General features: G+C 46.4%; 1 protein-coding gene and 1 long non-coding RNA gene across 11 annotated transcripts in view; one reads left to right on the top strand and one right to left on the bottom strand.

The window, feature by feature from the left end:
• The window catches only part of MTMR3 (myotubularin related protein 3), a 138,632-nt gene extending 116,682 nt beyond the window's left edge, over positions 1-21,950 (top strand). For 2 of the 9 annotated variants that reach the window (XM_032883372.1, XM_032883373.1), the window contains 14 exons: positions 416-529; positions 5,511-5,716; positions 6,239-6,370; positions 7,361-7,472; positions 8,872-9,067; positions 9,867-10,052; positions 13,245-13,415; positions 14,534-14,679; positions 15,474-16,887; positions 17,636-17,689; positions 18,032-18,142; positions 18,596-18,684; positions 19,467-19,493; positions 21,429-21,950. In XM_032883372.1, the coding sequence (XP_032739263.1) occupies positions 416-529; positions 5,511-5,716; positions 6,239-6,370; positions 7,361-7,472; positions 8,872-9,067; positions 9,867-10,052; positions 13,245-13,415; positions 14,534-14,679; positions 15,474-16,887; positions 17,636-17,689; positions 18,032-18,142; positions 18,596-18,684; positions 19,467-19,493; positions 21,429-21,600 (3,130 nt within the window). In that variant the 3' untranslated portion in view covers positions 21,601-21,950. The remainder of the gene's footprint in view (positions 1-415; positions 530-5,510; positions 5,717-6,238; positions 6,371-7,360; positions 7,473-8,871; positions 9,068-9,866; positions 10,053-13,244; positions 13,416-14,533; positions 14,680-15,473; positions 16,888-17,635; positions 17,690-18,031; positions 18,143-18,595; positions 18,685-19,466; positions 19,494-21,428) is intronic. The other 7 variants (XM_032883374.1, XM_032883375.1, XM_032883377.1 and 4 more) reach the window with 4 other exon arrangements.
• Positions 1-27,045, bottom strand: part of LOC116882790 — a 51,394-nt gene that overhangs the window by 2,050 nt on the left and 22,299 nt on the right. For both annotated transcript variants that reach the window (XR_004385698.1, XR_004385697.1), the window contains one exon: positions 404-1,540. This is a non-coding gene — a long non-coding RNA (uncharacterized LOC116882790). The remainder of the gene's footprint in view (positions 1-403; positions 1,541-27,045) is intronic.

Below are 27,045 nucleotides of genomic sequence, written 5' to 3' on the forward strand. Positions count from 1 at the left end.
GAAGCCTGAAAGAGTGAGGGGGTCTGGTAGAGGTTGACAGACTTTTACTTCTGTAGTTGGACTGTGCACTTTCTATAGTTAAGAAATGACTTGTATGTTTGTTACAAGACAATGTTATAGTGAAGTAACTGATTGCCTGTGGACTCCCCCTATTTCAGATGTTAGGATCACCAAATTCCCAAAGGTAGCCTAAAGTGGAACAGTGCCAGATATTATCAGGTGAGGTACACATAAGTAAACACCTAAGGTGACTAGTTCTGCTTAGTAGGCCAGGACTCACTTAAAGCTCCATATTGCCTTTTAACTGGCTCTGGGTAGCTTGATCAGCATCCTTACACTGGCTCACCTAGTGTCTCTCCCTCTTCTCCCTCCCTGTCTTCTTCCCCCACTCCCTCCCTCTCACCTTCCCCATTAGGCTATGTGGTAGTTATCCACAGGAGCTCATAGTGCCTGCCTGGATCACCGACAAAGAACTAGAGAGTGTTGCAAGCTTCAGGTCCTGGAAGCGCATCCCTGCTGTCGTCTACAGGTAAGTAAGCCTAGCCAGGCTCAGCCTAGTCTGGTGCTGCTTTCCACTGCATGTGGTCTGCTGCTCTGTTGCCGCTAACCTGGGAAGGAAGGAAAGGGTTCAGAGAATTTTCCAGGCAAGCTTTTGCTTCCTTATAGTTAAAGCCACTCTTACGGTGACACACTGATACTTACCGCATGGTTCAGGTGATAAGAAAACTTTAATAGAAAAGTGGCTAGTCTTGCTATTTTAAGAGCCTTCTGACATTCTGTGGGAAGATAATTTGTTACTGCATTTGGCCTTTGGATTGAGAGAGAGGAGTTAAAGTCAAGTAATTTGTGATTGTCTTTGTGGTTGAAACTGACACATGAAAGAGCTCTGTTTTGAGAGGGAGCATTTAAAGGAGAAGGCTAGGGCTTGGTTAGATAGAAGATCTTAAAAAGATCAAAGACCTGAGAGCCAAGGGAGGCAAGTTCTAGAAGGGAATGGTGGTGTGGTGTCAAGCACAGGTTTGGGAGTTCAGGTCTTCTCACTGATAACTCTTGCTAAGGCACCTTGAGTAAATTTCCTAATTTACCTCAGCCTGTTCCTAATTAGTAAAATAGGAATGACGGTCCTACTTCACAGGTATGCTGAGCCGCATGAATGCATCTGTGAATACTGGGCTGCTCTAAGGAGTACATGGAGGAGGTTGTATTCCTGGGGACTGCTTTTATATATAATTCATTGAATAGCTCAGCTCTCAAGGACTCAAGTTAAGACTTGAAGAAGTCATTGCCTCTTATTTTGAAATCGTTTCAGATGTCATCTCTTTATAGTATTTACATTCTCCATTCCATTTTTCCAGTTTGCAGATTTGGGCTTTCCTTGAATTTGGGCCTAGCCACTGGGGCTTACTTAGAGACTTCCATGCCAGGAAGCATTCCGTTGAAATATTGATGTTGTAGGAAGGGATTTATCTCCTTGTGGAATTTCCACTGAGGTAACCAGCTTGTTCATTTAGTCCACTGATGGCAAATTCTGATGGCCGTCCTGAATAGAGCGGAATGAAAAAGTGTTTCTGGCCCAGTGGAATTCATTAAGTTTTCAATCTCAATTTTCATCACTGTTGTTTTCAGATACCCCTAGAAAAGTAGGTCACCAAATTTACCTATCACTCAAGTGACAAGGATGACACAAGAATTAGAGAGCAGGGAAAGCTGAAAGGATTTGTGTCTTAGCAGTGATTGGCCTAGCTCAAATAGGGAAAGCAGCCAGCTGCTGCTCTGTGGCCAACAGCTGTGTTAGATCAGCAGCCCTGGCATTTGTAGGGTTTGTGGACTTTGAGCATAAGAGGAAAAAAGGACTGTCATTTTCAAAGTACAGGGCTTTAGGTGAATTTTCCTTGTTGGTAGAGAAGCCTGTAAGTGCAAGTTAAAGAAAAACTTAGAAAAAAACAAAAGAAACCTTTTTTCCCTTCTAAAATTTATTCTAGAGGGCATGGGCCATGGTTTTGTTTTGTTGTTGTTTTTTTTTCCCCCCAGCCCTTTCTAGAGATCATAGTATATATGTATAAATGAAATTTATTTCCAATTTCTCTTAGAAAATCTGCTCTCAAAGGATTACAAATGAAAGTTCTTGGTATTTAAAAAAAAAAAAAAAAGTTCTTGGTATAGTCCACACAAACTCAGATAGGCTTTTAGGAACTAGCCTCCATTTGGGAACATGTGTTTTGAATCTCTGAGCCCCAAACTGGGTTGTTTAAATGGTTGGGAAGTTTTGTAAGGGGTATATAGAAGACTGTTTTGGGGATACTCTGCCACTCTCTGCTTTGCCAGGCCAGGTGGCAAGCTGCTTCTGAATCCAGCATACGTTTACTGAATTTAGTTGTCTGTCGACTGCAGTAATGATTCCTGAAGTTGCTAGCAGCAGTTACTTGACAGCATCATGCTGAACCAGCGCCTCATTAGTGTTTTTTTCCCACTGTGATGAGAGAGTGTTTAATTGGGTTTATTACTGAAGACCAAGATTGCTCTAACCCAGCAAGATGGTGCAAAGGGCATCTATCTGTAGTGCAATTCACAGCTTCCCCCTTTGTGCACTGAGTGGTTATTAGAAATTTCTAATCATTTAGTGAGCTTGCCTAATACTAACTTAGGGATAGTTTAAGTATTTATGTATTTGTAGATAGAATTGAAGCATTCAGTGTTCAGTAGGGGACTCATCCATTGGACATCTTCATTTTTATACTTTTTCCTTGGTTCTGTTTGTTGATATGGTAGAAATGCTCTTTCATGATTTTTAGCTGTATTGTTTTAGTTCTTGATCATGCAGTCAAAAGCATTTCGGAAGACTTAAGAAAACTGCTTATTGCAACAGTTTCAGTTGAGGCTGGCTGTTAGAAATGCTATGACCCTTTAAACCCAAGATCCAAGCTGAAGAGTGCCATCTTCTGTTCCTCTTGGCCATTGCTAGGAGCATTGCAGAGAAAGAAGATGCTCAGGAAAGGCCCTGCCAGCCTCTTTTGTGAAGGTCTGGCATAAGTCAGCTCTGTTGTTTCCCAGTGTCTATTACCTGTGCTACTAGGCGTTTTAGGAATTAGGTTTGATTTCCAGTTGGGCTCCATTCAGCAGGTGAGCCCACTGAGCATATTGGCTAATGCTTTCTGTTACTTGTCTTTCTGTTCTGGAGGATTTAAAAACTGAAGTAAACTGATGGTTCCAGTGGAATATGGTTCTTGCTGAATTTCATTGACTGCCTGTGAGCTTTAGGATTAAAAACAAAAATTTTTCTCACATTGTTTCTTAAAGATGACAAATAGATTCAGTAGTATGTTTTATTTAGATCTGTCTCCTATGTATGTGTTATAGATGTGTATGAATGTATGTATGTAGATTTTTAAAAGATTTTATTTGAGAGCGCGTGTGAGGTGGGGGAAGAGCAAAGGGAGAGGGACAAGCCGACTTTGTGCTGAGCTCGGAGTGCAATGTAGGGCCCCATCTCAGGACCCCAAGATCATGACCTGAGCCAAAACCAAGAGTTGAATGCTTAACCGACTGAGTCACCCACCCGGCCCTGTATTTAGATTTTAATGGGAAGTAAGACATGGATACTTCTCCTCTGGGAGATAGAATTGGGGGGCATTTAAACATTTTACTTACTACTTACTCTGCTAATTTAGTTTTATAACGAACCGGTTACTTTTATAACTTTTTAAAAACTACCTTGTGAATATCACAGTTCACCCTTTTAATGTGTAGTTTGATTTTTTTTTTAAGATTTTATTTATTTATTTGACAGATCACAAGTAGACAGAGAGGCAGGCAGAGAGGTGGGGGAAGCAGGCTCCCTGCTGAGCAGAGAGCCTAATGTGGGGCTCAGTCCCAGGACCCTGAGATCATGACCTGAGCTGAAGGTAGAGGCTTAACCCACTGAGCCAACCAGGTGCCACTGTAGTTTGATTTTTTAAAATATATTCAGAGTTGTACAATCATCGCTACAGTCAATTTTAGTACATATTCACCCTCTCAGAAAGAAACTCCAGACCCATTAGTAGTCACTCCCTATTCCCTTCCCGATCCCCATAGCCCCAGGTCACTAGTAATCTACTTTGTACAGATTTGCCCATTCTGAATACTTCTAATAAATGCAGTCATACAATGCGTGGCCTTTTGTAACTGGTTTCTTTCACTTAGCATAACACACTCCAAGTTCATGCATGTTGTAGCATTTATTAGAACTTTATACCTTTTGTGCCAAATACTACTTTTGTAACCTTTTTTAAAAAAAGATTTTCATTTATTTATTTATTTGACAGAGAGATCACAAGTAGGCAGAGAGGCAGACAGAGGGGGAGAGGGAAGCAGAAAGCCTAACGTGGGGTTCAATCCCAAGACCCTGAGATCATGACCTGAGCTAAAGGCAGAGGCTTAAGCCACTGAGCCACCCAGGTGCCCCCTTTAATAACTTTTTAATTGCTAAAATTGCCTAACTAAATTCCTAACTAGGAAAAGACTGGGTTTTACTTTTTATTTCTTTTATTTTCTTATTTAAGAATTTATTTGACAGAGCGCAAAGGGAGCACAAACAAGGGGAGCTGCAGAGGGAGAGGGAGAAGCAGACTCAGGGAGCCCAATGCGGGACTCAATCCCAGGACCCTGAGATGATGAGCTGAGCCTAAGGCAGATGCTTAACTGACTGAGCCACCCAGGTGCCCCAAGAGACTAGGTTTTAATATCACCTTAAAGACTTTTGAGTAAGATTTCTGGTCTTAATTTTTACAAAAGGATCTATCAAAAAAGAAAAAAAAAGGGTCCGAGTATGGCTTACTGAGGTTTATGCTTTTCCTTCTGAGAGCTTAAGGAAAAGTACTGATATGTTGAGCTATCTGCCTATAATAAGAGCAATTTGTGAGTCATGAAATCTCAGAAGATTTTGTAGAGTGGTCCACTGTGGGCCAGGTAAATGTTTTGAGTCCCAAAGGTGGGATCTTGTTTTAAAAAGAATCCCCAAGCCATCCATAAGTGTACAGTTGCTGCAGTGGGCCCTTAGAAGTTGTTGTGGAAACAAATTTTTCTGCGTCAGCATCTATTATGCCAGGATATTCAGGTGCAGTATTAAGAAGAGATTAATGTTTCATTACTGAATAGCAGAATTAGTGTAGTATTTGTAGATTATATTTTTACCCAATTTTCCAAAAATAAATTTGAAGATTCAATTGTTTGCTTAATGAATATAAATTTTGTTTTTTCTAAGAGCACACATTTATCATTTTGTTGCTGACTTTACCAGGGCCTCAAAAATGATCAATTTTTGAGAAAGATTAAGATAGGTTTTGTTGTTTACTCTTGATGCTATAGAAGATTTCTGCCCTGAGAGGACTTGAAGTTAACTCATCGCTTACCTGTATTCGGGCTCTTCATTAAGACATTTAAAATCTACTACCTTACTTTTGTATGAGCACAGAGCATCGGAATGGGGCCGCTGAGATGGGTATAGTTGTTGTGTCTTGTTCCTTGCACAGGCACCAGAGTAATGGAGCTGTCATTGCCCGCTGTGGACAGCCGGAGGTCAGCTGGTGGGGCTGGCGAAATGCTGATGATGAGCACCTGGTGCAGTCGGTAGCCAAAGCTTGTGCCTCTGACTCCCGATCAAGTGGCAGCAAGCTGTCAACTAGGAACAGTTCTCGAGACTTTCCCCATGCGGGAGACCTTTCTGATGTGGAATTTGGTAAGATGCTCCCTGGATCCAGTAGCAGAAGTTTTTAGAGTATCTTTGAGAACTTTTTCTTGAGTGGCCTTTTCCTTGTAAGACCTATAATTTGTTTCATAGGAGAGAGAGGGTGAAGCTTCAGTTGATGGGATTATTTGAGGAATCCTAGGTCTGGACAGTGAACCAGACAACTATTTCAGACTTGGCTTAAGAGGGCTAATGTGTCTGTTTTCTTTCTAGTCATTGTGACAACAATGGGGTATGTATGTGATAGGGGACCTGGAATTTCTCCAGACCATGGCAGGAGTCACCAGTCTTCATGAAAAGACTGTACATGTAGAAATGAGATAAAGGAGACTGGTAGACAAAACAGAAGATAGAGAAGTCCTGTGTATTAAGGGTTCTGGTTAGGTGGGTTTCATTTAATTGAGGGTTTTTGTTTCTTGGTATTGCAGGAGGTGTTTCTAGTTATTATTTTGCACAATTTTGGGGAGAGATGGGTTCATTCTAGTTTTTCACTCCTGCCTTTGATGTTCCTAGATTCTTCTCTGTCGAATGCTTCAGGAGCAGACAGTTTAGCCATCCAACCGCAGAAGCTTTTGATCTTGGACGCACGTTCCTATGCTGCAGCTGTGGCGAACCGAGCCAAAGGAGGAGGCTGTGAATGCCCGGGTGAGGTGTATGGTGCTTTGTCCCGACACTGTTCTTGTGAACCCAGCCCATGCCCAGCTGGGTCTTAGTTCTCAATTTGAAATGAACAGCAAACTATGTTCTTCAGCCTATCTTGAGAAAGCCGGAGCTATTTGGATTCTTAACACTTGTTTCTTTTCAGGGAGGAAGTGGAGGAGGAGGTGCAGGGAAACCAAATAATCTTCCTTCCTAACCTTTAGATGATAAAGAAAGTAAATCCTCCCCGTAATAAGGCCTGTTCATGTTTGGAAGCTGCTTCTTTAGTGGCTCAATTTCTCAGCCTTCTAAAAGCTTTTCGTTGCCTTTGACAGTGGGTTTACTCCTCACTGACCTCAGAGAAAACTTCCCACATGGCTTCTACTTAGAAAGGCTGGGGTGGAAGGTGAAGTACCAGATACAGGACTCTAGCAGCGTACCTCTGTCCTAACCTATAGCTCCCCTGCTTTCTGAATGTATTCTCCAAGGAGGGTCCCCTTCAGTGCCAGTGGTGCGCTGATGGAGCAGGGAGAGACTCCAAGCTCCTTCATCGGGATGTGATCTCAACTGGAAATTGAAAGCCAGTTGTATGAAGGTGATATGTGAATACATAAAATGCATTTTTCTGCCAGCTTCTTTTCGAAGAGATTCCAGAGCTACAAGTTGGATGTGGCCCAAGAAGTTAACCTGAAATGGGATAGCAGGCTATAGATCGTTTAAAACAAAAAAAAAACCAAAAAAAAAAAAAAACCCCAAAAACTTCTGTTTTATGTCCATATCTTCACAAATCTAACTTTCCTTTTTGCAAAAACAGCTAAAATTCAAGCACTGTTTTTCCTATGATAAAAGGACTAGACTAATAGGCATCAAAACAGCAGTTTCATTCGTCAGCAACTATAATGGATTTGCTTTATAGCCTGTTTGCTGCTTTTAAATTTGACCATGTGGGCTTTAAAGTCAACATATTTTTGTTCTCTTTATTGTTGTTCTCTGCAGAGTATTACCCAAACTGTGAGGTCGTGTTTATGGGGATGGCAAATATTCATTCAATTCGGAGGAGTTTTCAGTCTCTGCGGTTGCTGTGCACACAGATGCCGGATCCGGGAAAGTAAGACTTTGGCCTTAGCTTTAATTTTGCGTTGCCTTTTTTCTTTCTTTCTTAATGAGTTTGGAGGTATCTTTTCTTCTGTTTCTTGGTACACTTCGGTCTTACTTTCAGTCCCTGTGGGCATTTTCCTTTCTATGTTAGGCACACAGTAGCAAAAATCTAGCCCTTTGAAAGGTTTAAAGATGTGGAGCACAAAACAGATCTCAGTCCTCAGAAGCCCTGCCTTCTTGTTTTTCCTGGGACCTGTTCTATTCTACATTGTTTTTGGCTCATTTTTAATTCTTTGGTTTTTGACATCCTATAGGTAACACTTATCTGCTGTGAACTGGGGGGGGATGTTTTTACCTTGAGTCAAAATTTATTCATCATGTTGTAAAAAAGGGTTAAACTTGCCATTTGGTGAAATCCTTTTACATTTGCTTCTGAGTCCTAAACTACCCTCTCTCATTACGAACATTGCCACATTTTAATTGCTTGTTAAAAATGAATGGCTGGCATTTGCAGTGAGGTAGGTGAAGTAACACTCCCTCCCCGCCCACCCAGGGGAACTGGTTGAATACAAGAAAAATTAGCAGGAATGGTCTGTGAAACAAATACGGACAGATAAATATTTAAAAGACCCTGTTTTACTATTTCAGGAAGCCAGAAATGGTGCCAGAGAAGACAGAATTTTCTCTTTTCTGGTATTTGTGCTGGAGCCCATAGCTCTTTCCCTGGGTTCTGTTCAGTAGATCTGATCACATGAAGTTTTGCAGAATTCCTTGATTTATTCAATCAAATGGCTGCCTGAACCACTTGCACTAACACTTGCTAGTAAGGGATTAGATTCATCGCAGTTGGAATCAGCCCAGAGGGTGAAGCGCAATTGTCTTTGGGGAAAAAGCCTGACCCAAGAATGAGCTTGCTTCTCTGCCGTGGGGATTAGCAACTTGTATTTGCTACACAGCCAGTAGTGCTCTCTTCCCCAAAGATGGGGCATAGAAAGAGCCTGGCTGAGGTCTCAGAAGATCTGCCACTAACTGACTGTGTGACTTTAACCAAGTGGCGTAATTACTATTTCCTTCAGAAGACTCCAGGAAGAACTACTTATACAGGATATATAACTACCACGGACTGAAAAATACTACTCACTCATTCTCAGAAACTAGCCATAAGATTTTTAGAACAAAAATTCTATTAATTGCTGTCCTATTTCTAAAGCTGTCCTCTGTTGCATAGTAGGGGTTTACCTGCATCTTTATACATGCTTTATAAAGACAGAGATTTGTTTGTTTGGGCACTGTTTTATTAGGAGGGAAAGATCTTTGGGAATTGCCTTTTAATTTCATGGGTATTTGGCATGATGCCGTAAACCATAAAAATCCGCATTTCCTTTCCCCTTCTGTTTTTATTTTTATAGTTGGCTCTCAGCCCTTGAAAGCACAAAATGGCTCCATCACCTGTCTGTGCTCCTGAAGTCGGCACTTCTGGTAGTGCACGCCGTGGATCGTGATCAGCGGCCTGTACTAGCGCACTGCTCAGATGGCTGGGACCGCACTCCCCAGATTGTGGCATTGGCTAAGCTCTTGCTGGATCCGTATTACCGAACCATAGAGGTGGGTGCATCCCAAGTGTAGGATTTGGTACATCAGAATGAGTGGGCGAAACCTTGGATGGTTTTAGGATCAGTTTTGGTCTTGGTGGTTAGGCCTAAAGAGAGTGAAATTTGTTTTAAAACTATTGCTCCTTTGCCTTGAGCTAAATTGTGGTGGTGCCTCCCACAGTTCTTGTGCCTTTTAAAATGGAGCAGATTGTAGATAACAAGGTATTGAGAAATTAGACATGTTTTCCTCTGTAGTCTATTTACCTGGGAAAGTTTTGGCTACTCCAGGAAAATGGGGATATTATAGTAGGATCTTGGCATGCACATCCTGATAATGGGTCCGGATATCACTACAGTGTTCTGTGGAGAAAGAGCCCTACTCTGAAAGAACCACATTTTGGGTTAAAGATAGAAGAAAAGCCATAAAGGTGCCCTAAAATACATTTAAATCTGGGGTAGGGAAAGATATTAGAAACAAGACTTAGTAAGTATAACACAAAATAAAGAAATTAAAAAATAAGTTTAGAAAAAATGTGGTTCTTACACTACATAGTGAAAGAAAGTATAGACTCAGGAAAGGCTTAAATGATTTGTACCCATTTGATAATTATGGAATGGAGTTGAGTGAAGTGGGAAATTGCCCTAAGGATGTGTTCCATGGAGCCCTTGGCTATGGGGCTGGGTCAGGCCCTCCTGTTGGGCTTACTGGGAGGGTATTAAAAGGGATTATTGCTGTTAGTCCTGACAGGCTCAGGACTGTCATAGTCTCCATAGATAAGTACAAATGGTCTATCCTGGGTGTTTCCGTGCAGGGTTTCCAGGTCCTCGTGGAGATGGAGTGGCTGGATTTTGGTCACAAGTTTGCCGACCGGTGTGGTCACGGGGAGAACTCCGATGACCTGAACGAGCGCTGCCCCGTGTTTCTGCAGTGGCTTGACTGCGTTCATCAGCTTCAGAGGCAATTTCCTTGCTCTTTTGAGTTCAATGAAGCATTCCTTGTGAGTTGGGGCTTGTAATTCTTTATTTTGGGGACCTTCTAAAATTATGGGGGTATCAATGCAAATGTTAGTGGGTTAGTTTTCACATGAAGCTATGAATTCTTTTTAGAATTTAATAAGGGCCATTCTTTCTCCCAGTTCTAATTAAAAACAGTAAGAAGTATGTGTTTCTTCAGTGAATATAGATGTGTTAGGTTTGCATAAAGTCTTTGAGTTGTTTTATACTTAGCTTTTAAAATAGATGATAGAAGTCCTAAATATTTAGATACTCCATGTATTCTCTAATATTTAGAGAAATAACGGGGGTGCCTGGCTGGCTCAGTCGGTGAAGCATTTGACTCTTGATCTCGGGGTTGTAAGTTCGAGCCTCCCGATGGGTGTAGAGATTTTAAAAAATAAAAGAGAAATAATAGAATATCCTCGGCTCCCTGCAGTCCATCTGCCAATCTCCTCACTGTCCTGTCCCCCCAAACCCTGGACCCAGCTTGTGTCCCACACTCACTGCACCTTTTCCTTTGACAGAGGACTCACTGTCTTTGCCCTCTTCCAGCCTCTCCATCCACTGCTGCACCACCTTCCATTGCTTGTCCTCTCCTCAGCTGCATGGTGCCAGCATTTCTGTCCTTTGCATTTTGCATTGGTGTATTTCCCTCTCTACCACATCGTTGCCATTAGTACTCAGACATGGAGTAGTACCTCCCATCCCCTGAAAACCCTTTCTCAGCTTTTCATCTCTTGCCAGGTATTAATTATTTCCTCTGTCTCATTTCTTCACAGCAGAGCTCAAGTCTTCTGCATTTACTGTCTCAAATTCCTTTTTTCTCATTCTCTTAAACCCAGTCAGGTTCAGGTGTTCCCCCAACCACTTTAGCAGAGCTCTCTCATGTTGCTAATCCAGTGATCAGCTCTCTGTCTTCATCTTGCTAAGAAGTTTTTTTTAAATTCACGTATAATTGACAATGTAATACTAGTTTCAGGTATACAACATAATTCTATATTTGTGTATGTTGTGAAATAATCACAATAATTAACGTCCATTGCCACACAAATTTTTTTTCTTGTGAGAACTTTAAGACCTACTCTTAGCAACCTTCAGATACGCAGTAGAGTATTAACTATATTCACCATACTGTATATTACATCTCCAGGACTGACTTATTTTATGACTGGAGTTTCGTTCCTTTGACTCTCTTCAGTTTACTCTTTGGCACAGTTTAATAACACCTTTCTTGAAACCCTTTCTTCAGTTGACTGCCAGTACAAACTCTGCCTTATTTCTTTGCCTCACTAGCTGGTCCTTTTTGTCTCCTGTGCTAGTTCCTTCATATCTTCCCAGTACTGAATGTTGGAATGCTCCAGGACTCAGCCTCCAAGGTGCTTCTGTATCTTACTGCCTCTCTGGGGATTTCCTCCAGTCCCGATGGCTCTGATTGCTATCCATGATTCCTACATTTATAATTATGTCTTCAGCTCAGATCTCTCCACTTAATTCCAGACTCGCATACCCAACTGTGACTGCTCAGTATCTCCACATGGATGTCTTAATGGTATTTCACACTTAACCTGTTCAAAGCTTGGTTCTTGAGTTCCACATCTTCCCACCCAAAATCTGATCTTCCAGAAGTCTTCGCCCCCACTAGGGGGCAACTCAGTCCTTCCATTTACTTAGGGCAGAAACTCATATGGCCTGCCCAACTCTCCTCCTCCTCTTTTCATACTCCATGTTCAGTCTGTCAGCAGATCTGCAGCTTTGCTTCCAAAATCTATCTAAAACCTGATTACTTCTTGCTATCTCTACTATTCCTACACTGGTCCAAAGTTATCACCATCTCCTGCCTTAATTCTGGAGAGTCAACTAGAGGGATCTTTCTTTTTTTCTTTATTTTAAAGATTTATCCATTCATTTATTTTAGAGAAAGCGCACAAGCAGGGGCAGGGGCAGAGAGAGAGGGAGAGAATCTGAAGCAGATCCCCTGCTGAGCACAGAGCCTGAAGTGGGGTTTGATCTCACCACCTGACACTGTGACCTGAGCCAAAATCAGGAGCCGGCTGCTTAACTGAGCCACCCTGGCTCCTAGAGGGATCTAGGGGCAGTACTTCTAAAACAACTGAGACCATGTCATTCCTCTGCTCAAGAACCTGCAATGATTTCCATTTCACACAGTAAAAGCCAGTCCTTAAAATGGACTGCAGAGCTGTCCTAGAGCTTACCTCTCTAGATTCATTTCCTGCCATTGCCCTCCTTGTGCAGTGTCCTTTAGTTACACTGGCCTCCTTCTGTTCTTACAAATTGCAGGGGCGCCTGGGTGGCTCAGTGGATTAAAGTCTCTGCCTTCGGCTCAGGTCATGATTCCAGGGTTCTGGAATCGAGTCCCGCATCGGGCTCTCTGCTCAGCAGGGAGCCTGCTCCCCCCTCTCTCTGCCTGCCTCCGCTGCCTACTTGTGATCTCTGTCTGTCAAATAAATAAATAAAATCTTAAAAAAAAAAAAAAAAAAAGGAAAGAAAGAAAGAAATTGCAACCATGCGCCCACCTCAAGACCATTGTGCTGGCTGTTGGCCTCTGCCTGGAGCATTTCCCCCTCAGATACCCTCTTAACTTGCTCTCTCACTTCCTTCTCCTGCTGCCCTGTGTGTGCCCTGTCCCTCTCACCCTGCCTTACTGTGGTCCATAGCAGTGGTCACCTCTCCCCCACAGTTAGAATCAGCTCTGTCAGGGCAGGAGAACCAGCTCTGTCAGGGCAGGAGAGTCATCTGAGAGTTGTCGCCTACCCAGTACCCCTAGAAATTTCTGGGGTGTGTCAGATGCTCAGGAGTGATTTGTTGAATGAAAAGCTGTTTAGAAATGTGCTTTCAGTTCAGACTTGGGTTGCACACTGACCTGCTCTTGTACCCGAGTGATGATGATCTGTCGCTCTGGAGTGTGGCTGTTAACTCAGGACTTCTCAAACTGGTTGCAGGGAGGCGAAGAGGAGTGGGGTGCCAGCGATCTATCTTTGCTCTTTTGAATCAGGAATGCTAGTGGTTGGGGTTGGTGGTACAAGGAGGCAGCTCTTCCATGGCTTACTTGGTTTCCCCATCCTTATGGAGTGTGAATTCTGAGGTGCTCTCGGGGGTGTTGGGGAAGGGGGCTCAGCAGGGCTACCCTTCCCCCAGAGACATATACCCTGTTGCTTGATTTTGGACTCCCACAGGTGAAACTGGTGCAACATACCTATTCCTGCCTGTTTGGAACATTCCTGTGCAACAATGCCAAGGAGAGAGGGGAAAAGCATACTCAGGAGCGGACATGTTCTGTGTGGTCGTTGCTTCGGGCAGGCAACAAGGCTTTCAAAAACCTACTGTATTCCTCTCAGTCGGAAGCCGTATGTATCCTTCAGCCTTTCCTCTCTGATCAGCAGAAGGAATTTGGGGGTGGTGACATATGGGAGCCATTTTCGGTAGTGACTGTTTTCTAAGAGGCATCTCTGTTTTCTCAAGCAAACTTGTTTTCTCTGTTTTTTCCATCTGTCCCGAGGAAGGCTTGTTTCCTGGTGCTGCTCTGATCTGCTTCTAACCCCTTTTTGCTTAGGGTGGTTTGATTTAATACCCATCTCTATTTTGCCACTCCGGACACGAATCTTTTTGGCACCTCTTTCAGAGCTTAACTCACTCTTGATATGTTCTGTCTAACAAATGGAAGGGGAACCTAGTTGTCCCCTGGGTGCCCATGATAGCTTAGGAGCTGCCACCAGGCCCCTGGCACCATTCCAGTGCCATCAGGTGATGATACACACTGCAGCTCCTGTCTCTGAGAGCAGAAGTGTGTTTGACACTAGCATGTGTGTCCATGTGATTTTCTGCTCACATGGAGAGCTGGTAGACTTTTTTCTGCAAAGGAGCACCTTCAGTTAAGCAGAAGAAAGGAGGCACGCACATCTGTGTTGATACATGGTGATGTTCCTTTTGTCAGAATGCATCTTAAATTCTAAAGAAGTCAAAAGGAAGCTTCATGAGAGGTTGTATTGCTTCACTGGACTGTTAACATTCTTCTCACTACATTTAAGTAGTCAAAGGAAAGATTTACACTAACTGCTTCTCTCTTTCCTTCACTGTGCCTGCTGGGGAAGTCAAGTATAGGAAGAAAATTCCCTTTTTTTTCCCATAATTAATTTAAATGATCCTGTACAACAGGTTTGACAGTGTTTTCGAAGCCACGTTTTTGTACAAGGAAACACAGTCACCATTTAGTGAAACGACTCACTTTCGTATGAAGTAAAAGCAGCTAAAATCAAGCTGATATGAAAGTAGGTCATTCAATAAAGGGGACCTAAGAAGTAATGAGGAATAGATTTTTAAAAATCCTTTAGATTTTCATGCCCACAAGAGGCCCTCAGGTGGGAAATGCAGCTGGTGCACACCTGTTGGATATTACAGCTTGGTGACTTTTTGACCCTCATTTCTGGATTTGTTTAAACCTGTATCCCCTCTGTTCTCCTGTCAGGTGCTGTACCCTGTGTGTCACGTGCGTAACCTGATGCTGTGGAGCGCAGTGTACCTGCCCTGTCCATCCCCATCCACCCCCGTGGACGATAGCTGTGCACCATACCCAGCCCCCGGCACCAGCCCTGATGATCCGCCCCTGAGCCGGTGAGCCCGGGTTTGATGCCGAGCCTCCAGTCCCGCACTTCTGTGTTGGGCACACACAGGCACGGTCAGAGATCATGGCGTCTGGCTCCACATGTCTCGCCTAGATCTCTGAAGTTTTCTCAGGGCAGGTTATAAGGGTTTTTTTTAGGCTTTGAGGCCATGAGAGTCTCATTTCCTAAAGGGCACTGGGCCCTGTCACTATATTGCTGGGCTACATGCAACAAGCCATTTCTCAGTTAATGTGCAAATCTCTAGGTTCCTTGTGACCCTCTGGCTTGAGTTTCAGCCACTGCTCTGTGCTCTTGCCTTTCTGCTGTCATTTGTCTTGTTGGGGTTGAAAGGCAAATGCTATCAGATGATACAAAGTTTGGCTTTGCCACTGGAGAATTAACTTTACTGAATTCAGACTGCTAAACAACATGTTAATTTAAAATATTGTAATAGAAAACCAGCAGTGCTACTTTCCTTTGCCACTAGTGGAGAAATAGAGCAGTATCATGATGCTTTTTTAAACACAGCATTTGCTGTTTGTTTATTTGTAGGGACACAGGGTGGGGTGGGGTGGGGTGGGGCCAGCCGGGTAGGTTGAGAGGAAATTTGCAGACTAGAAGAAGGGCCAATCCTGGGGCTTTTTGCCTGTCAGTCTGAGCCACACTTTGGAGATGCTAGGGCTCCTTGAGGAGCTACAGTGGAGTGGACCCAGTTATGAAACAACTGCCTGTTAAAACCAATTGTCTCCTACTTTCCTCTGAACAGCCTCAGATTCTCATTTCCCTCAAACTCCTTTTGTTTAGGCTACCAAAGACTAGATCATTTGACAATCTGACTACAGCTTGTGACAACACAGTGCCTCTGGCCAGCCGGCGCAGCAGTGACCCAAGTCTGAATGAGAAGTGGCAGGAGCACCGGCGGTCACTGGAACTGAGCAGCCTAGCTGGTCCTGGGGAGGAGCCTCTCGATCCTGACAGCCTGGGAAAGCCAACCAAAGTGCTGGGCGGTGCCGAGCTGTCTGTCGCGGCTGGAGTGGCTGAGGGGCAGATGGAGAACATTTTGCAAGAGGCCACCAAAGAGGAGAGTGGGGTAGAGGAACCTCCCCATAGGGGGAGCGTTGAGATGCAGGAGGTCGAAGAGGAGGCTGTCTTAGAAAAGCAGATCGGGGCGAAGACCCCCGAGGGTTCAGCCATTATCTTTCCTCAAGAACCAGAACTGGGTGATGCTGCTCTGGTCAACCGTCCAGGCACTGGCCTCTCTGTGTTCTCCCATGATATTCCTGAGCAGCAGGGTGGGCCCAGTGTTCTTCCCAGTTTTCTCCCAGAGTCCCCCGAGGGAGAGGATGCACAGGTCCCTGTGGAACAGCCCCAAATAGGAGCTACCACAGAGGGTAGGGAGGAAGCTTTTCTTCCAGTCCCAGTAGATACAAAAGTTGGCTATGATACCTCACATTCAAGTTCTCTGCTGCCCTCCCAAGTCCCATTTGAGGCCAGAGGACCAAATACAGACAGTTCAGTGGACAGGTTAACAGAAGATCAAGTCAAGTTGGAAAGTGGGCCCGAAGGCCATCATACACCTTGCCTGGTAAACCGTGGCTGGTTCAGTGGCAAGCATATGCTTCCTCAAACCATGGAGCCCCGGCCTTCGGGGAAGAGCCTAGCTGAGAGGCCCCAGGTGGCGTCTGTGGTACATAGGACTTCCCCTGGCAGCACCCACAGCCCAACACATTCTCCTTGTGCCTTGCCTTTAGCCGAATGTAAAGAGGGGCTTGTGTGCAATGGTGCCCCAGAGACCGAAAATAAGGCTTTAGAGCAGCCCCCAGAGCTTAGCACTCTCCAGAAGCACGCCACCCCCAACGGGCACTGCACCAATGGGGAGGCTGGCAAGAGCAAGGACTCACTGAGCCGCCAGCTGTCTGCTACAAGCTGCGGCTCTGCCCACTTACACTCGAGGAACTTGCACCACAAGTGGCTGCACAGCCACTTTGGGAGGCCATCTACAACGGGCAGCCCTGACCAGCCTTCCCGCAGCCACCTGGACGACGATGGCATGCCTGTGTACACGGACACTATCCAGCAGCGCCTGCGTCAGATTGAGTCAGGCCATCAGCAGGAAGTGGAGACCTTGAAGAAACAAGTACAGGAGCTGAGGAGTCGCCTGGAGAGCCAGTACCTGACTGGCTCCCTCCGCTTCAATGGGGATTTTGGGGATGAAGTGGTGAGTAGACCACAGTGCCTCCATAGCTGCCCTAGGAGAGGGCACACTGAGGCTGGGTGCTCTTTGTGCCCTGTGCACAGTGATTGGTACAGATTTCTAGAAGAATTGGAAAGGTCCAGAGTAGTTCTTTGGAGAGGCTGGAGATCAGCATCAGCCGTGAATGGCAGTCGGCCTGTTGCTCTTTCCTGCCTTGCTTGCTTGCCACAGGGGTCCTGTTTAGGCAGTTAGAATAAGGAAGACAGCACTCGGTATGTGGCTGGTCCGATCTCTTTGGAGAGAGGATCATGTTTTAAGAAAAGGCATGAACTCCTGGGTGGAATGACATTAGTAGGGCAGTGTCAAATATTTCTGTCAAATTATGATGCCTGTCCTACCCTAGTAGCTAGTAAACCGTGAGCTCCCCTGCCTCCCCCTCCCCTCGGCTGTAGTTTAACAAATATTTGTACCTGCCCTGTGGCAGGTGACGGCAGTAGAAATGGGAAGACGGGATTGGTTTCTGGCACTGTGGAGGAGTTAGCACTGATGGTGCCTGGTACTGGAAGTGGGGGGAGGGGCTACGTGAGGGGAGGCTCTCAGGGAGGTGCTTTCCTCACAGGCTGGATCTGACTTGATGTGTTCAAGTACAAGAGGGAGCCTGGCTCTGAAGTGGTCAGCGTACACTAAAGGCGGGCTCATCCAATGACTTTCAATTCAAACTGACTTCTCGGTATTTCCTTCATACTAATGATAGTTTCTCATTTTCCCAAAGAGTCCTTCAGAGAAAGGAGGACATGCCCAAAGCACTCAGTTTCAACACGCAGATGTAAGTGGCAGGGTTGGAGTAACAGACTCACTGGAGCAGCTGACTCAAGAGTTCACACGCCACCCTGGTCACTTCCACCCCCATTCACTTCCTGGAGCCCAAGGCCTGTCCTTCCCCTGCAGTCACTGCACACAGCCTTAGACCTGTGCATCTCTCTTCCACCTGAGTTCAGCCCTGTCTCTGCACCTGCTCAACCCATTTCTTGATGGCTGAGGCGCCAACAGATTGGCAGCCCTCAATACTCAGGCCCACCCGAAGTCCCCAGTGCTCCCTTCTTTACTAAGCCCTTTCTTCTGGGAGGAGCCAGGTTCATTCTGTTCAGCTCTGTTTGTTTGCCAACAGACTTCAATCCCCGACTCGGAAAGCAATCTGGATCAGAACTGTTTGTCTCGCTGCAGCACAGAGATTTTCTCTGAAGCCAGCTGGGAGCAGGTGGATAAACAGGACACGGAGGTACAGGCTCAGCCCCTGTTCTGAGTACCGTCCATGCAACTGTTTTACGGTTCTTCTCCACCCCCATCCCTGTCCCGTGCCCCTGGCTGAGGAATAACCTCATAGCACACTTAGCCTTGAGCCTCTGTGAATCCCCATCGAGCCAAGAATTTCTGAGCCAGGGAGACCCAGCAATCTGGTTCTCTCTCCTCCTTGCCTCTCTGAACTGGAGCCTTGCCCGGTCTTACGGCGACCCAGGGTGCTGCTGCCTGATACTTTATCTCAGGGGAGTTTGGAGTCCCCGCTAGGGAAATGATTTGGACGCCTTTCTTGTACTGCTGACATCAACCTGCTGGGCTGGTGCTGCTGGAGCCAGTATGGTCCTTGTGACTCTTGCTGCCCCCAGCATGGCTCTGCTGGCTCCAGCTCGATGGCCCATCTCCGGTCACTAACCTGGCCCCACCTGTCTTACAGATGACCCGTTGGCTCCCTGACCATCTGGCTGCCCACTGCTATGCGTGTGACAGCGCCTTCTGGCTTGCCAGCAGGAAGCACCACTGCAGGTGCCGTTTGGGTGTGTGGTGGGGGTGGGATGGGCCAGGGTTTGGAGGCTGAGGTTTGACCCACAGAGCTTGCAGCTTGGAGAGATGCAGGCGTCTGGCTGGCAGTGTCCCCTCTGAGGCAGAACCTGGGTCTACAGGACTCCAGCTCATCTTTTGTGCCTCTGAAATGGGTTTTTGCATTTGTTGTTTTGGTTTTTTCCCAATTCAGAGTGATCATGACTAAATTTTAAAATGTGCAAATGATGTCCCCTTTCGTTCTGTTTTGTTTCCTGAATTAGCAGAGCAACAGCTGCCGCCCAGACTACCATTTCTTATTCCTACCAGTTCTTCCCATTCAACATGGATGCCCTGAGCCAGAAAATTTTTCCTGCTGTAGGCAGGGAACTTCATTTTCCTACTCCTTATCCTGCTCCCTGACCCCAAACTTGTCTTGTGGTAGTAGTGAGGAGACCTAGCTGTAGGGACTGGTAGGTACAGCTGAGGATATAGTCTTCAATCCTTAAGGCTCCCGACTTCTTTCTTCTTGGTTGGGGTAGTTAGCTGCTAGGAATGCTTTGCCCCAGCTGGGGTGGTGACTGACTGGAGGATGTGCAGTGTTCTTGGGGTAGGAAGTTTTATCTGAATCCTGATATAGCTCATCCAGGAGAGAACCCAGGTAGAAAATGGAACCACCTCTTTGTCTAGTAATGATGCTTCAGGATCATGTATCTCCCTCCCATGCACCCCAAGCCCGTGTGTCTTTGGTTGGCTTCTCCTCTGAGCTCTCTCTCCCCTCCTTGCAGGGACACTGACCGTGTTGATCAAACGTGGTGAGCATTTGCAACAACCTGTCTGTGATGTCTGCACATCTACAATAACTTCACACTAACGCTGCCATTTTCCCCTCTCTGCACTCACTGGGATGAAGCCTGGGGCTGGGAGCGCAGGCAGGCAGGCAGGCAGGTGGGCTTGGGGGGAAACCAAAGCAGCCAACTGGGGAGACAGTTAGGGTTGAGTCAGACTGCAGCCATGTGCTCCCCTCCTGACCACACAGGTCAGCGGAGCCATCCTGCTTGTGACTTAGAAGCTGGGCTTCAGCAGGGGCTGCTCTTGTGGCAGAGCCAGTTGGGTTTTCAGAGCTATTTTCTTTGGGTTAGTCATTCAGTGGGATCCTAGAATGATGCTTCATAATATGAGAGTCAGACAGCATTGCTGCTCCAATTTTTTTTTTTTTTTTTTTTGTTAAACAAAGAGACCAGGACTGAACAGAGGTGGTCTTTCCAGAGAACTGTTAAAGCAGGGAAGACTTTAGTGCAGAGTTCCACTTGGGGTCTGTCAGGATCCCCTGAAAAAAGCCAGATAGGAAAGCTTAGTTGGTCAGATTCATAGCAGGATGAACTCCAGCAGGTATATTAAATAAATGAAGATGTTCAGAAGTAGATTTAGGTAATTTTTCTGTGAAACCACAGGTTCTTGCTGATTCATGCTTTTCAGAAACATGAGGTTCTTACTGCGTTCTAGAAGATGAAGTTATGTGTGTTTGTTTTAGTTCTCTGTCCTTCCATTGACCCATGTCTAGCCTTTCCTTTTGTGGGTTTTTTTTTTTTTTTTGGGTCCCCAACGGGTATTTAGTATTCTCTCCTCTGTGCCCAGGTGGTCCTTAGTTTACATTCTGTGGGTTTCTATTCTGAAGAGCATAAATGAAAAGGTAGCGAGTGATGCTGGCTAAGGGGGAGCATTTCCCTTCAGCTGCTTTCCCCACGTCTTTGGTGGGCTATGTCAGGCTCCTTGAAGTCTCCCATTCTTGGGTTTATTGAGATTGAATTGTACTTCAGGGCCTAGCAGAGTGGGGTTGTAAGGTGAGCAGAAACTTCTCTACCAGTACCTTTTCCTCTTAGCTCTGAAGGGCAGTTGTTTGGTTGTGGGCACCTTTGCTGCATGGACACATCAGAGCTGGGCTTTCAAGTGGAGGAGAGGGAGACCTGAGGCCTGAGTACAGTCTGGCCTTCGGGTGGAGCTCTGACAGTTCCTGGTAAATGCATGGGGGCAGGGGAGTGAGCCGTAATTGACTGACACCTATCTAATAAGGGGGGTGTTTGTGCACGTGTGTTCATCTGTGCTCTCTTGTCCTTTCACCTTGAGCATGTGTTGCTTGTCTTCTGGTTTTGCATGCTGGCAGCAGGGCAGTCCTAGATGGCAGCAGTCTGTTCTTCATGTTGCTGCCTCCGAGCCTCTGGGGATGTAGCCTTTTGGACAAGGCTCCTCACCCCAACCCAGCTTGGGTAGGTAGTTTGTCTTCTCTGAAGGGCTCGGAGGTAGTTCCATTGGACTTTGGTCTCTCTGTGACCATGAGCTACACAGAGGCCATTGCCCAAGTGGGTATGGCTCACTGGGTTTTCTGGGCCAGGACTTAGCCAGTGTTCTAGAACCTACTGCTGCGTGGGGCCCTTTTGTTCTCCTGGATCTCTCTTGAGCATCATCCCCCCTGTGCACCTGTAACCTTGAGCCATATGGTGAGACAGCCAAGTGTCCTTGGCCCTAAAGTCACAGTGCTGTGCAGCTACACTAGGCAGGGACTTCCTGCCCCCCACCCCCACCCCCACCCTGGCTTTTCCTGGGCTAGACAAATGAGACAGTTCAGTCTTGGAGGAGTCTCCAGCACATTCGAATTACCACAACCAAGTTCTGTCTTCTGAAGTTGGTTTCCTCACACCATACCTGCGACCGAAACTAACTGTGTTTTTCCTTCTTCTCCCCATCTCAAGGAATTGTGGGAATGTGTTCTGCTCCAGTTGTTGTAATCAGAAGGTTCCAGTTCCCAGCCAGCAGCTCTTTGAACCCAGTCGAGTGTGCAAGTCTTGCTATAGCAGCCTTCATCCCACAAGCTCCAGCATTGACCTTGAACTGGATAAGCCCATTGCTGCCACTTCAAACTGAAGCTCAGTGACCTGGGGCGGGCAGAGGCCAAGCTGCTGTTCCTCTGACAGGCCCACACAGCCTGGACAGACCGAGAGGCCCGTGCACTTTGGAATGGGGGCATGGAACCACCTGTGCAGAGTGACAGAAATTTGGGATGTACCACTGGATTGTAGATCGGCTTTTCTTTCCTGTTGTCCCTCCTCCCTCCTTTTCCATCTTCTGCCTCCAAAAAAGAAAGAAGTCCCCTGGTTGTCTTAATTTTTTTTTTTTTTTAAATGAAAGACCAGAGGTTGCCAGGCCCCCTGTAAACTGTTGAGCCGCCTGCTGTCCTGTGATGCTGAAGGTTGGCTTGGTTCCTCAGGAGGGGAGGAGGCACGAGATGAGTGAGTGGGGGGAAGCAGGCCAGGGCAGATGTTTGTGACCATTTCTCATGCTACTGCCACATCAGAGCTGATTGGAAAAACCTTTGCTGCTGAGGAGGCTGAAAGCATCTTCCCTTGGAGCACTGCCCTGAGTGCCATCTCTCTCTTGAGAGGAGCTGGGCCTGTCCAACCTCAGAGATAAATGGGATTGGCATTTGAGGAAGGGACACAGAGTAAATGGAACCCTTCCAGGCCCCTTTTTGGGGAAGGAAGGTGTTTGTTTCTCTGAAGCGAGTGAGAGGGACTGGGAATGGGGGTGGCATGTTCTCTCTTGCATGGGATTTTGTTTTTAACTTGACCTTGGATGGTCTAGGGCTCCCTTCACGGTCAGGAGTAGGCCTCCCTCGGCCAGGCTGTGTAGTACTTCCCACCCTCAGGCATAAGAGTGCATATTGGGCAGAGTGCGGCGTCCTACTGCTGTGGCCAAGGCCAAAGCCTGCCCTGAGCCCGGGCACACCTGGAAGCCCCTTCCGGGGCCTGGTCCCCCAAACAATCTCTCTTCCTTGACCAGCACAGGGAAATCCAGACTCAGGGTTCCAAAAATTCCCCATTCCCAAACCAAACAAATCATGGATCTCCCCCCTAAGGGGTAGAATCAGCCTTTTAGAGTGCAAGCCTCTGGAAAAGGGAGCATGTCCTATACAATCAGCCTTCCTCCTCCTTCCCTTCCCTTTTTGGGGCAGTGGGAAGGGCCCAGCGATCCCCCTGCCCTGCTCCTGTGCTGCTGGCCAGCAGTGAGGGGACACTTGGTGACTCTGCAGGGTTCTTTAGAAAATTTGTGACACAGCCCGTAGGAGATTTGGGGCACCCTTCCCAGTAAGTTTGGTGTGGTCCAAAAAGAGCCTTAAATCAAGAATATTTGTGGTAGAGTGAGTGTGGGGAAGGTTTGTGCTTTGTAATCTTGGCATCCATGTTTTGTGCCTGCCCTCCCTCTTGGGGAAGGGCCATGCTTGGCTCTGCTAAAAGCTGCTAACTGGTAATGGCGGATTGTGGTGAGCAGATGGGGATGAGGCCGGGGAACTCTCTGACCCTTTGGAAGCAATTCCCTGGCCAAGGGAAGTTGTGTCTCAGGAAGGTGGCTCCTGTGTGTGCCTGGGTGTGGTTACAAGGTGGCCCAGAGCCTCCCCTGGAGCTGTCAGTCCAGGCAAAGCCAAGAGCATCAGAATGAGTCTCTGACTTCTAGTGGCTGCAGGTAGCTCAGAGTCTGACTTTAGTGAAACAGGGTGTAGTTTTTCTCCACACTCTGTATGTTCTGGCCATGCAGGTGGGGAGAAGTCAGTCTAATTAAAGAGTGTGCAGTTCCTAGTGACAGGTGCCAAGAGGTTATGATACGGGTTTCTTGGGTCTGATGTACAGTGTGAATAAATGCTTGCAGCTCTTAGCCCTTTTCGATCAATGAAGCACTTTTTTATTAATATTTTTCTTTGTATGTAAAGGAGGAACCGTAACTCTCCGTAGCTGTACATATAACCCCTTTCTCCTAAAGAGGAGTCAGTCAGTGCTCCTATATTTTTCATTTTTTGTCAAAGCAGGAAGTAAATACTTTAGAACTGTTAAATATATAAATAAAGTGAATAAAGTTTAGTGTTCCGCATGGTAGCATTTGCTAACACATTCTAATTGTTTGCCCTGTGGTTTATTCCCTCTTCCTCCCTTTTCCCTCTTACACAGCAGCAGTTCGAGGTGCTGCCGGGAAGCTGAACTTTGGCGAAGGGAACTACGGGTTTCTGTTCTACTCTGGACCTTGGCAAGCAGGTGCCCTACAGTGCCCAAGCACTGGAACACCTTTCGTTCATGGTTTTGCCCCTTACCTCTCTCTAAAGCTAAAAAGGCAAAGCAATCAGGCATCTTAACAATCGTCGGCGGTGGGGGGGTGGTGTTCCTCATCCAAAGAACTGAGCATCAGTAGTAAATACAGTAAACTACCTCTGGCTTCTAACCACGCCCCCCCAGCAGCCGGTGCTCTGAGACCCCCAGAGCTGGTTAAGCAGAGCCCTGCATGGGGAGATGCTGAGGCAGGGGTAGGTGTCCAGAAAGTCCTGCTTCCTGTGCTTGGATGAGAGCGAGTGGGTGGGCCGAGAGACCCTCGGAGTAGAAGCTGACGTGGGTGTGACTGGATCATGTGCCTGACTGGAGGTCATCCTCCCTCCACACCGAGCGCCCAACCTCTGCTCTGTAGACCTGCAGAACCAGCCAAGCAAGCAAGACCATAGTAATGGTCACTTCTTGACTAGTCTTGCTCTTCTCAGAGGTGGATTTTCTTTCCCAGCGTCACTCTGGGGCACCCTTCCATCGCACAGGTCTGCAGGAGAGCTACATCGCTTCCTCCCTAGAGGTTTGTCCTGAGTAGTGCCCAGCATCTCTGGTGGGTTGGCCGGGCTCTAAAGAGTGACCTGCTCAGAGCCTCCCTCAGGGCCTCAATTCCAGGACAGGCTTTTCCAGGGTCGCTTTCTGGATGCACTCTCTGCCTAGCTTGTGTAAAGTACCTGAAGAGCTGAGCTCAGCTGCATGTGCCATCCAGCAGGTGTTTGACAATGGCCTGTTCTTTGGGAGAAAGCGCCCCTTCACCTGCTAGCAGAGAGGCCAGACCACATTCAGACCAGTTTGTAAAAATGAGTGTGTTCCAGCCACCTTGTGTTGACACGCTGCTCCTGTTCCTAAGGTCTGATGGTTTAGACCTTGGCCAGTTAAAACACTAGGAAAACCCAGCAAGGCTGGCTGGGGCCCACAGGTGGGGAGCTGCTGGGGGGAGGTGAAGACGAAAGCCAGTGTGCTGGTGAGACCTGCACAGTGTGAGGCTGAGGCCGGGAGCTGCTATGGGAGAGGTCTGTGTGCAGAGAACGGTGGTTGGCCAAGAGCCACGCCAGCTTTCTTCAGGCCCCCACGAGGCGGCACTTGGTGTGAAGCAGTGAGGTACTAACAGTGAGCAGCCAGGATGTCCTCCTCATCTCTGAACTTTATCCTGGCGCTTTCTCAATATTTACCTTCTTTCTTTACTTTGGCCTTAATCCGAGTCTAAAAAATGAGAGGGCTGTCTTAATCCACTGGGATTTTTCTAGTGAGGAAGTACAGAAAATTTTTTGAGTTATTCTGCTAATATGTTCACTGTGGATTCCTATGTTAACAAAGCATATTCTAAGACTTAAAAGTACTGTGGCAGATCTGAAGGAGAACGAAAAACATGGTGCTGGGAGATCTGTTAGACAATATCCAGCTATCGAATATATTGAAATGGGAATCAAGAATATACCCTAGAGTAAGATTACAGGCTCTTGAGACAGCCGTATGATACGCTTCGGGCTGCTGTGTGTGAAGCTAGGAGATTAGATTCCATGTTTGTTGAAGTTAACTCTAGCCCTGGCCTCTCCTCATCTCTTAGAGAGGGCTGATTTGAAGGTGCTCTTGCAGGATTTCATTTAGCGAGTGCCTGTTCAAGTGACCCGTCCCGAAGGCTGCAGCTGCACCTGCCCAAGTGAGTTCACCAAGGAAAAGCTAACAGCACAGTTAAAAATGGACCCTAGGTCATGGAGCAGTGACTGATTCTCCATTCGGAGTTTGGAATAACATGGTAAGAATCCCAGCTATTTAATTTCTAGTCACGTTTTCTAAGAACATTTGTTTTAAGTCGAGGTTACCAGCCAGGTGTCTCAAGGGCCGGCCTAGAATGTGTGAGAGGCTTCTGGCAGTAAGAGGTGACCCTCCTATGCCTTTGCCTCTTAAAACACAAGGCCTGCTGTCCCTAGCAGGAAACCACACAGACGCTTCCTCTCCTGTGTGCAGTGCTCACCTGCTGCACAGTCTGCACAGGTACCAGCTGCCCGCGGAACAGGCCTCTCCTGAGCAAGGCCCATGTTCAGAGGCTTGAAGGAAGGGAGTCTCTCCCCACCCCCACTCCCTATGGGAATCACAAGGTTTTTAAATGTGGCTATTGTATTTTATTTACTACTTCCTGTCTTATCTTTCTACCCTAGTTGGGTCACTTTTTCTTACAGTGCTCCTAGCAGTTGCATTTCAATTGTATGTTCAAGTTGAAAGTTGTTTTACGTTGGCATTTAAAATTGGCCTTTAGCTGCTTCCCTATTGGTTCATAAGGTTTATTTTTTTTTTAAATGCAAACATAACCTGTGAGGCTTGGATGCTGTTTAAGAAACGCTGTGTGTTGCCACAGACAGTAGTGCCTGCCTATTGTAACACCGTTGTTTCTGCTGTAGCCTTAGTGACCATGTAAATGAAATAAACGTGTCCTCTTCACCCACAAACAGTTGTTCGGCCCCTGGATTCTTGTTGCCACCGTTTTTCTTTAGTCAGTGAGGTGACGAGCATACTAGGTGCTGGGATGAGTCAGTTCAGCTCCTTGGTTGGTCTGGGAGAGGCCGCTGAGCCCAGCGTTTGTGTGTCAGAGGCAGGGGACTTGAAATCCTGACGATTAGACGTGGAAGGGATCTTAGATGATCTGGTTTCGTGGTTTTCATGCTATTTTGTGGGAAGGGAGCCGCCAAGCCCATTCAGTATTATACTTCCGAGTAAGATACGATTTGAAGAAAGGTTTTGGTGCTTAAAATAAAAGTCTGAAAATGATTTGATTTTATCCAAACTCCTCTGTTTTTTTGGTGAGGGAAACAGCCTCAGGGAGCCACAAAGACTTACCCAAGATTGTCAATGAATTAACAGCAAAATCTGAGTAAGAAACTTTCTCTCCCAACTCCACCTCCACCACCTGCCAGTGCTCCTGGTCTTCCAGAAGACAGCCTTAGATAAGTGGCTACGGTAACCTGCCTCCGACCTAGAAATCTTAGAGAAGAGCTTAGTAAATGCTACCAAAAGGCTTAAAGAATGAGCCCTCCTCTCCCTCCCAATCCAAATCAAAAGGTTTTGATACGATAATCACTGTCTTTAACTTTTCAAATATGTAAGTGTTATTAGCATGAATTGTCTAAGTTGAAGTAATAACACTGTCTTAAATCAGTAGGACTCGGGGGGGGGGGCATTTTTACTACTGCAAATGGGTTACTTGTGAATGGTCTCTGCCTCCAATTTATTT

Source organism: Lontra canadensis, unplaced genomic scaffold, assembly GCF_010015895.1.
Source record: "Lontra canadensis isolate GAN:19392208 unplaced genomic scaffold, GSC_riverotter_1.0 scaffold87, whole genome shotgun sequence".
Lineage (NCBI taxonomy): Eukaryota > Metazoa > Chordata > Mammalia > Carnivora > Mustelidae > Lontra > Lontra canadensis.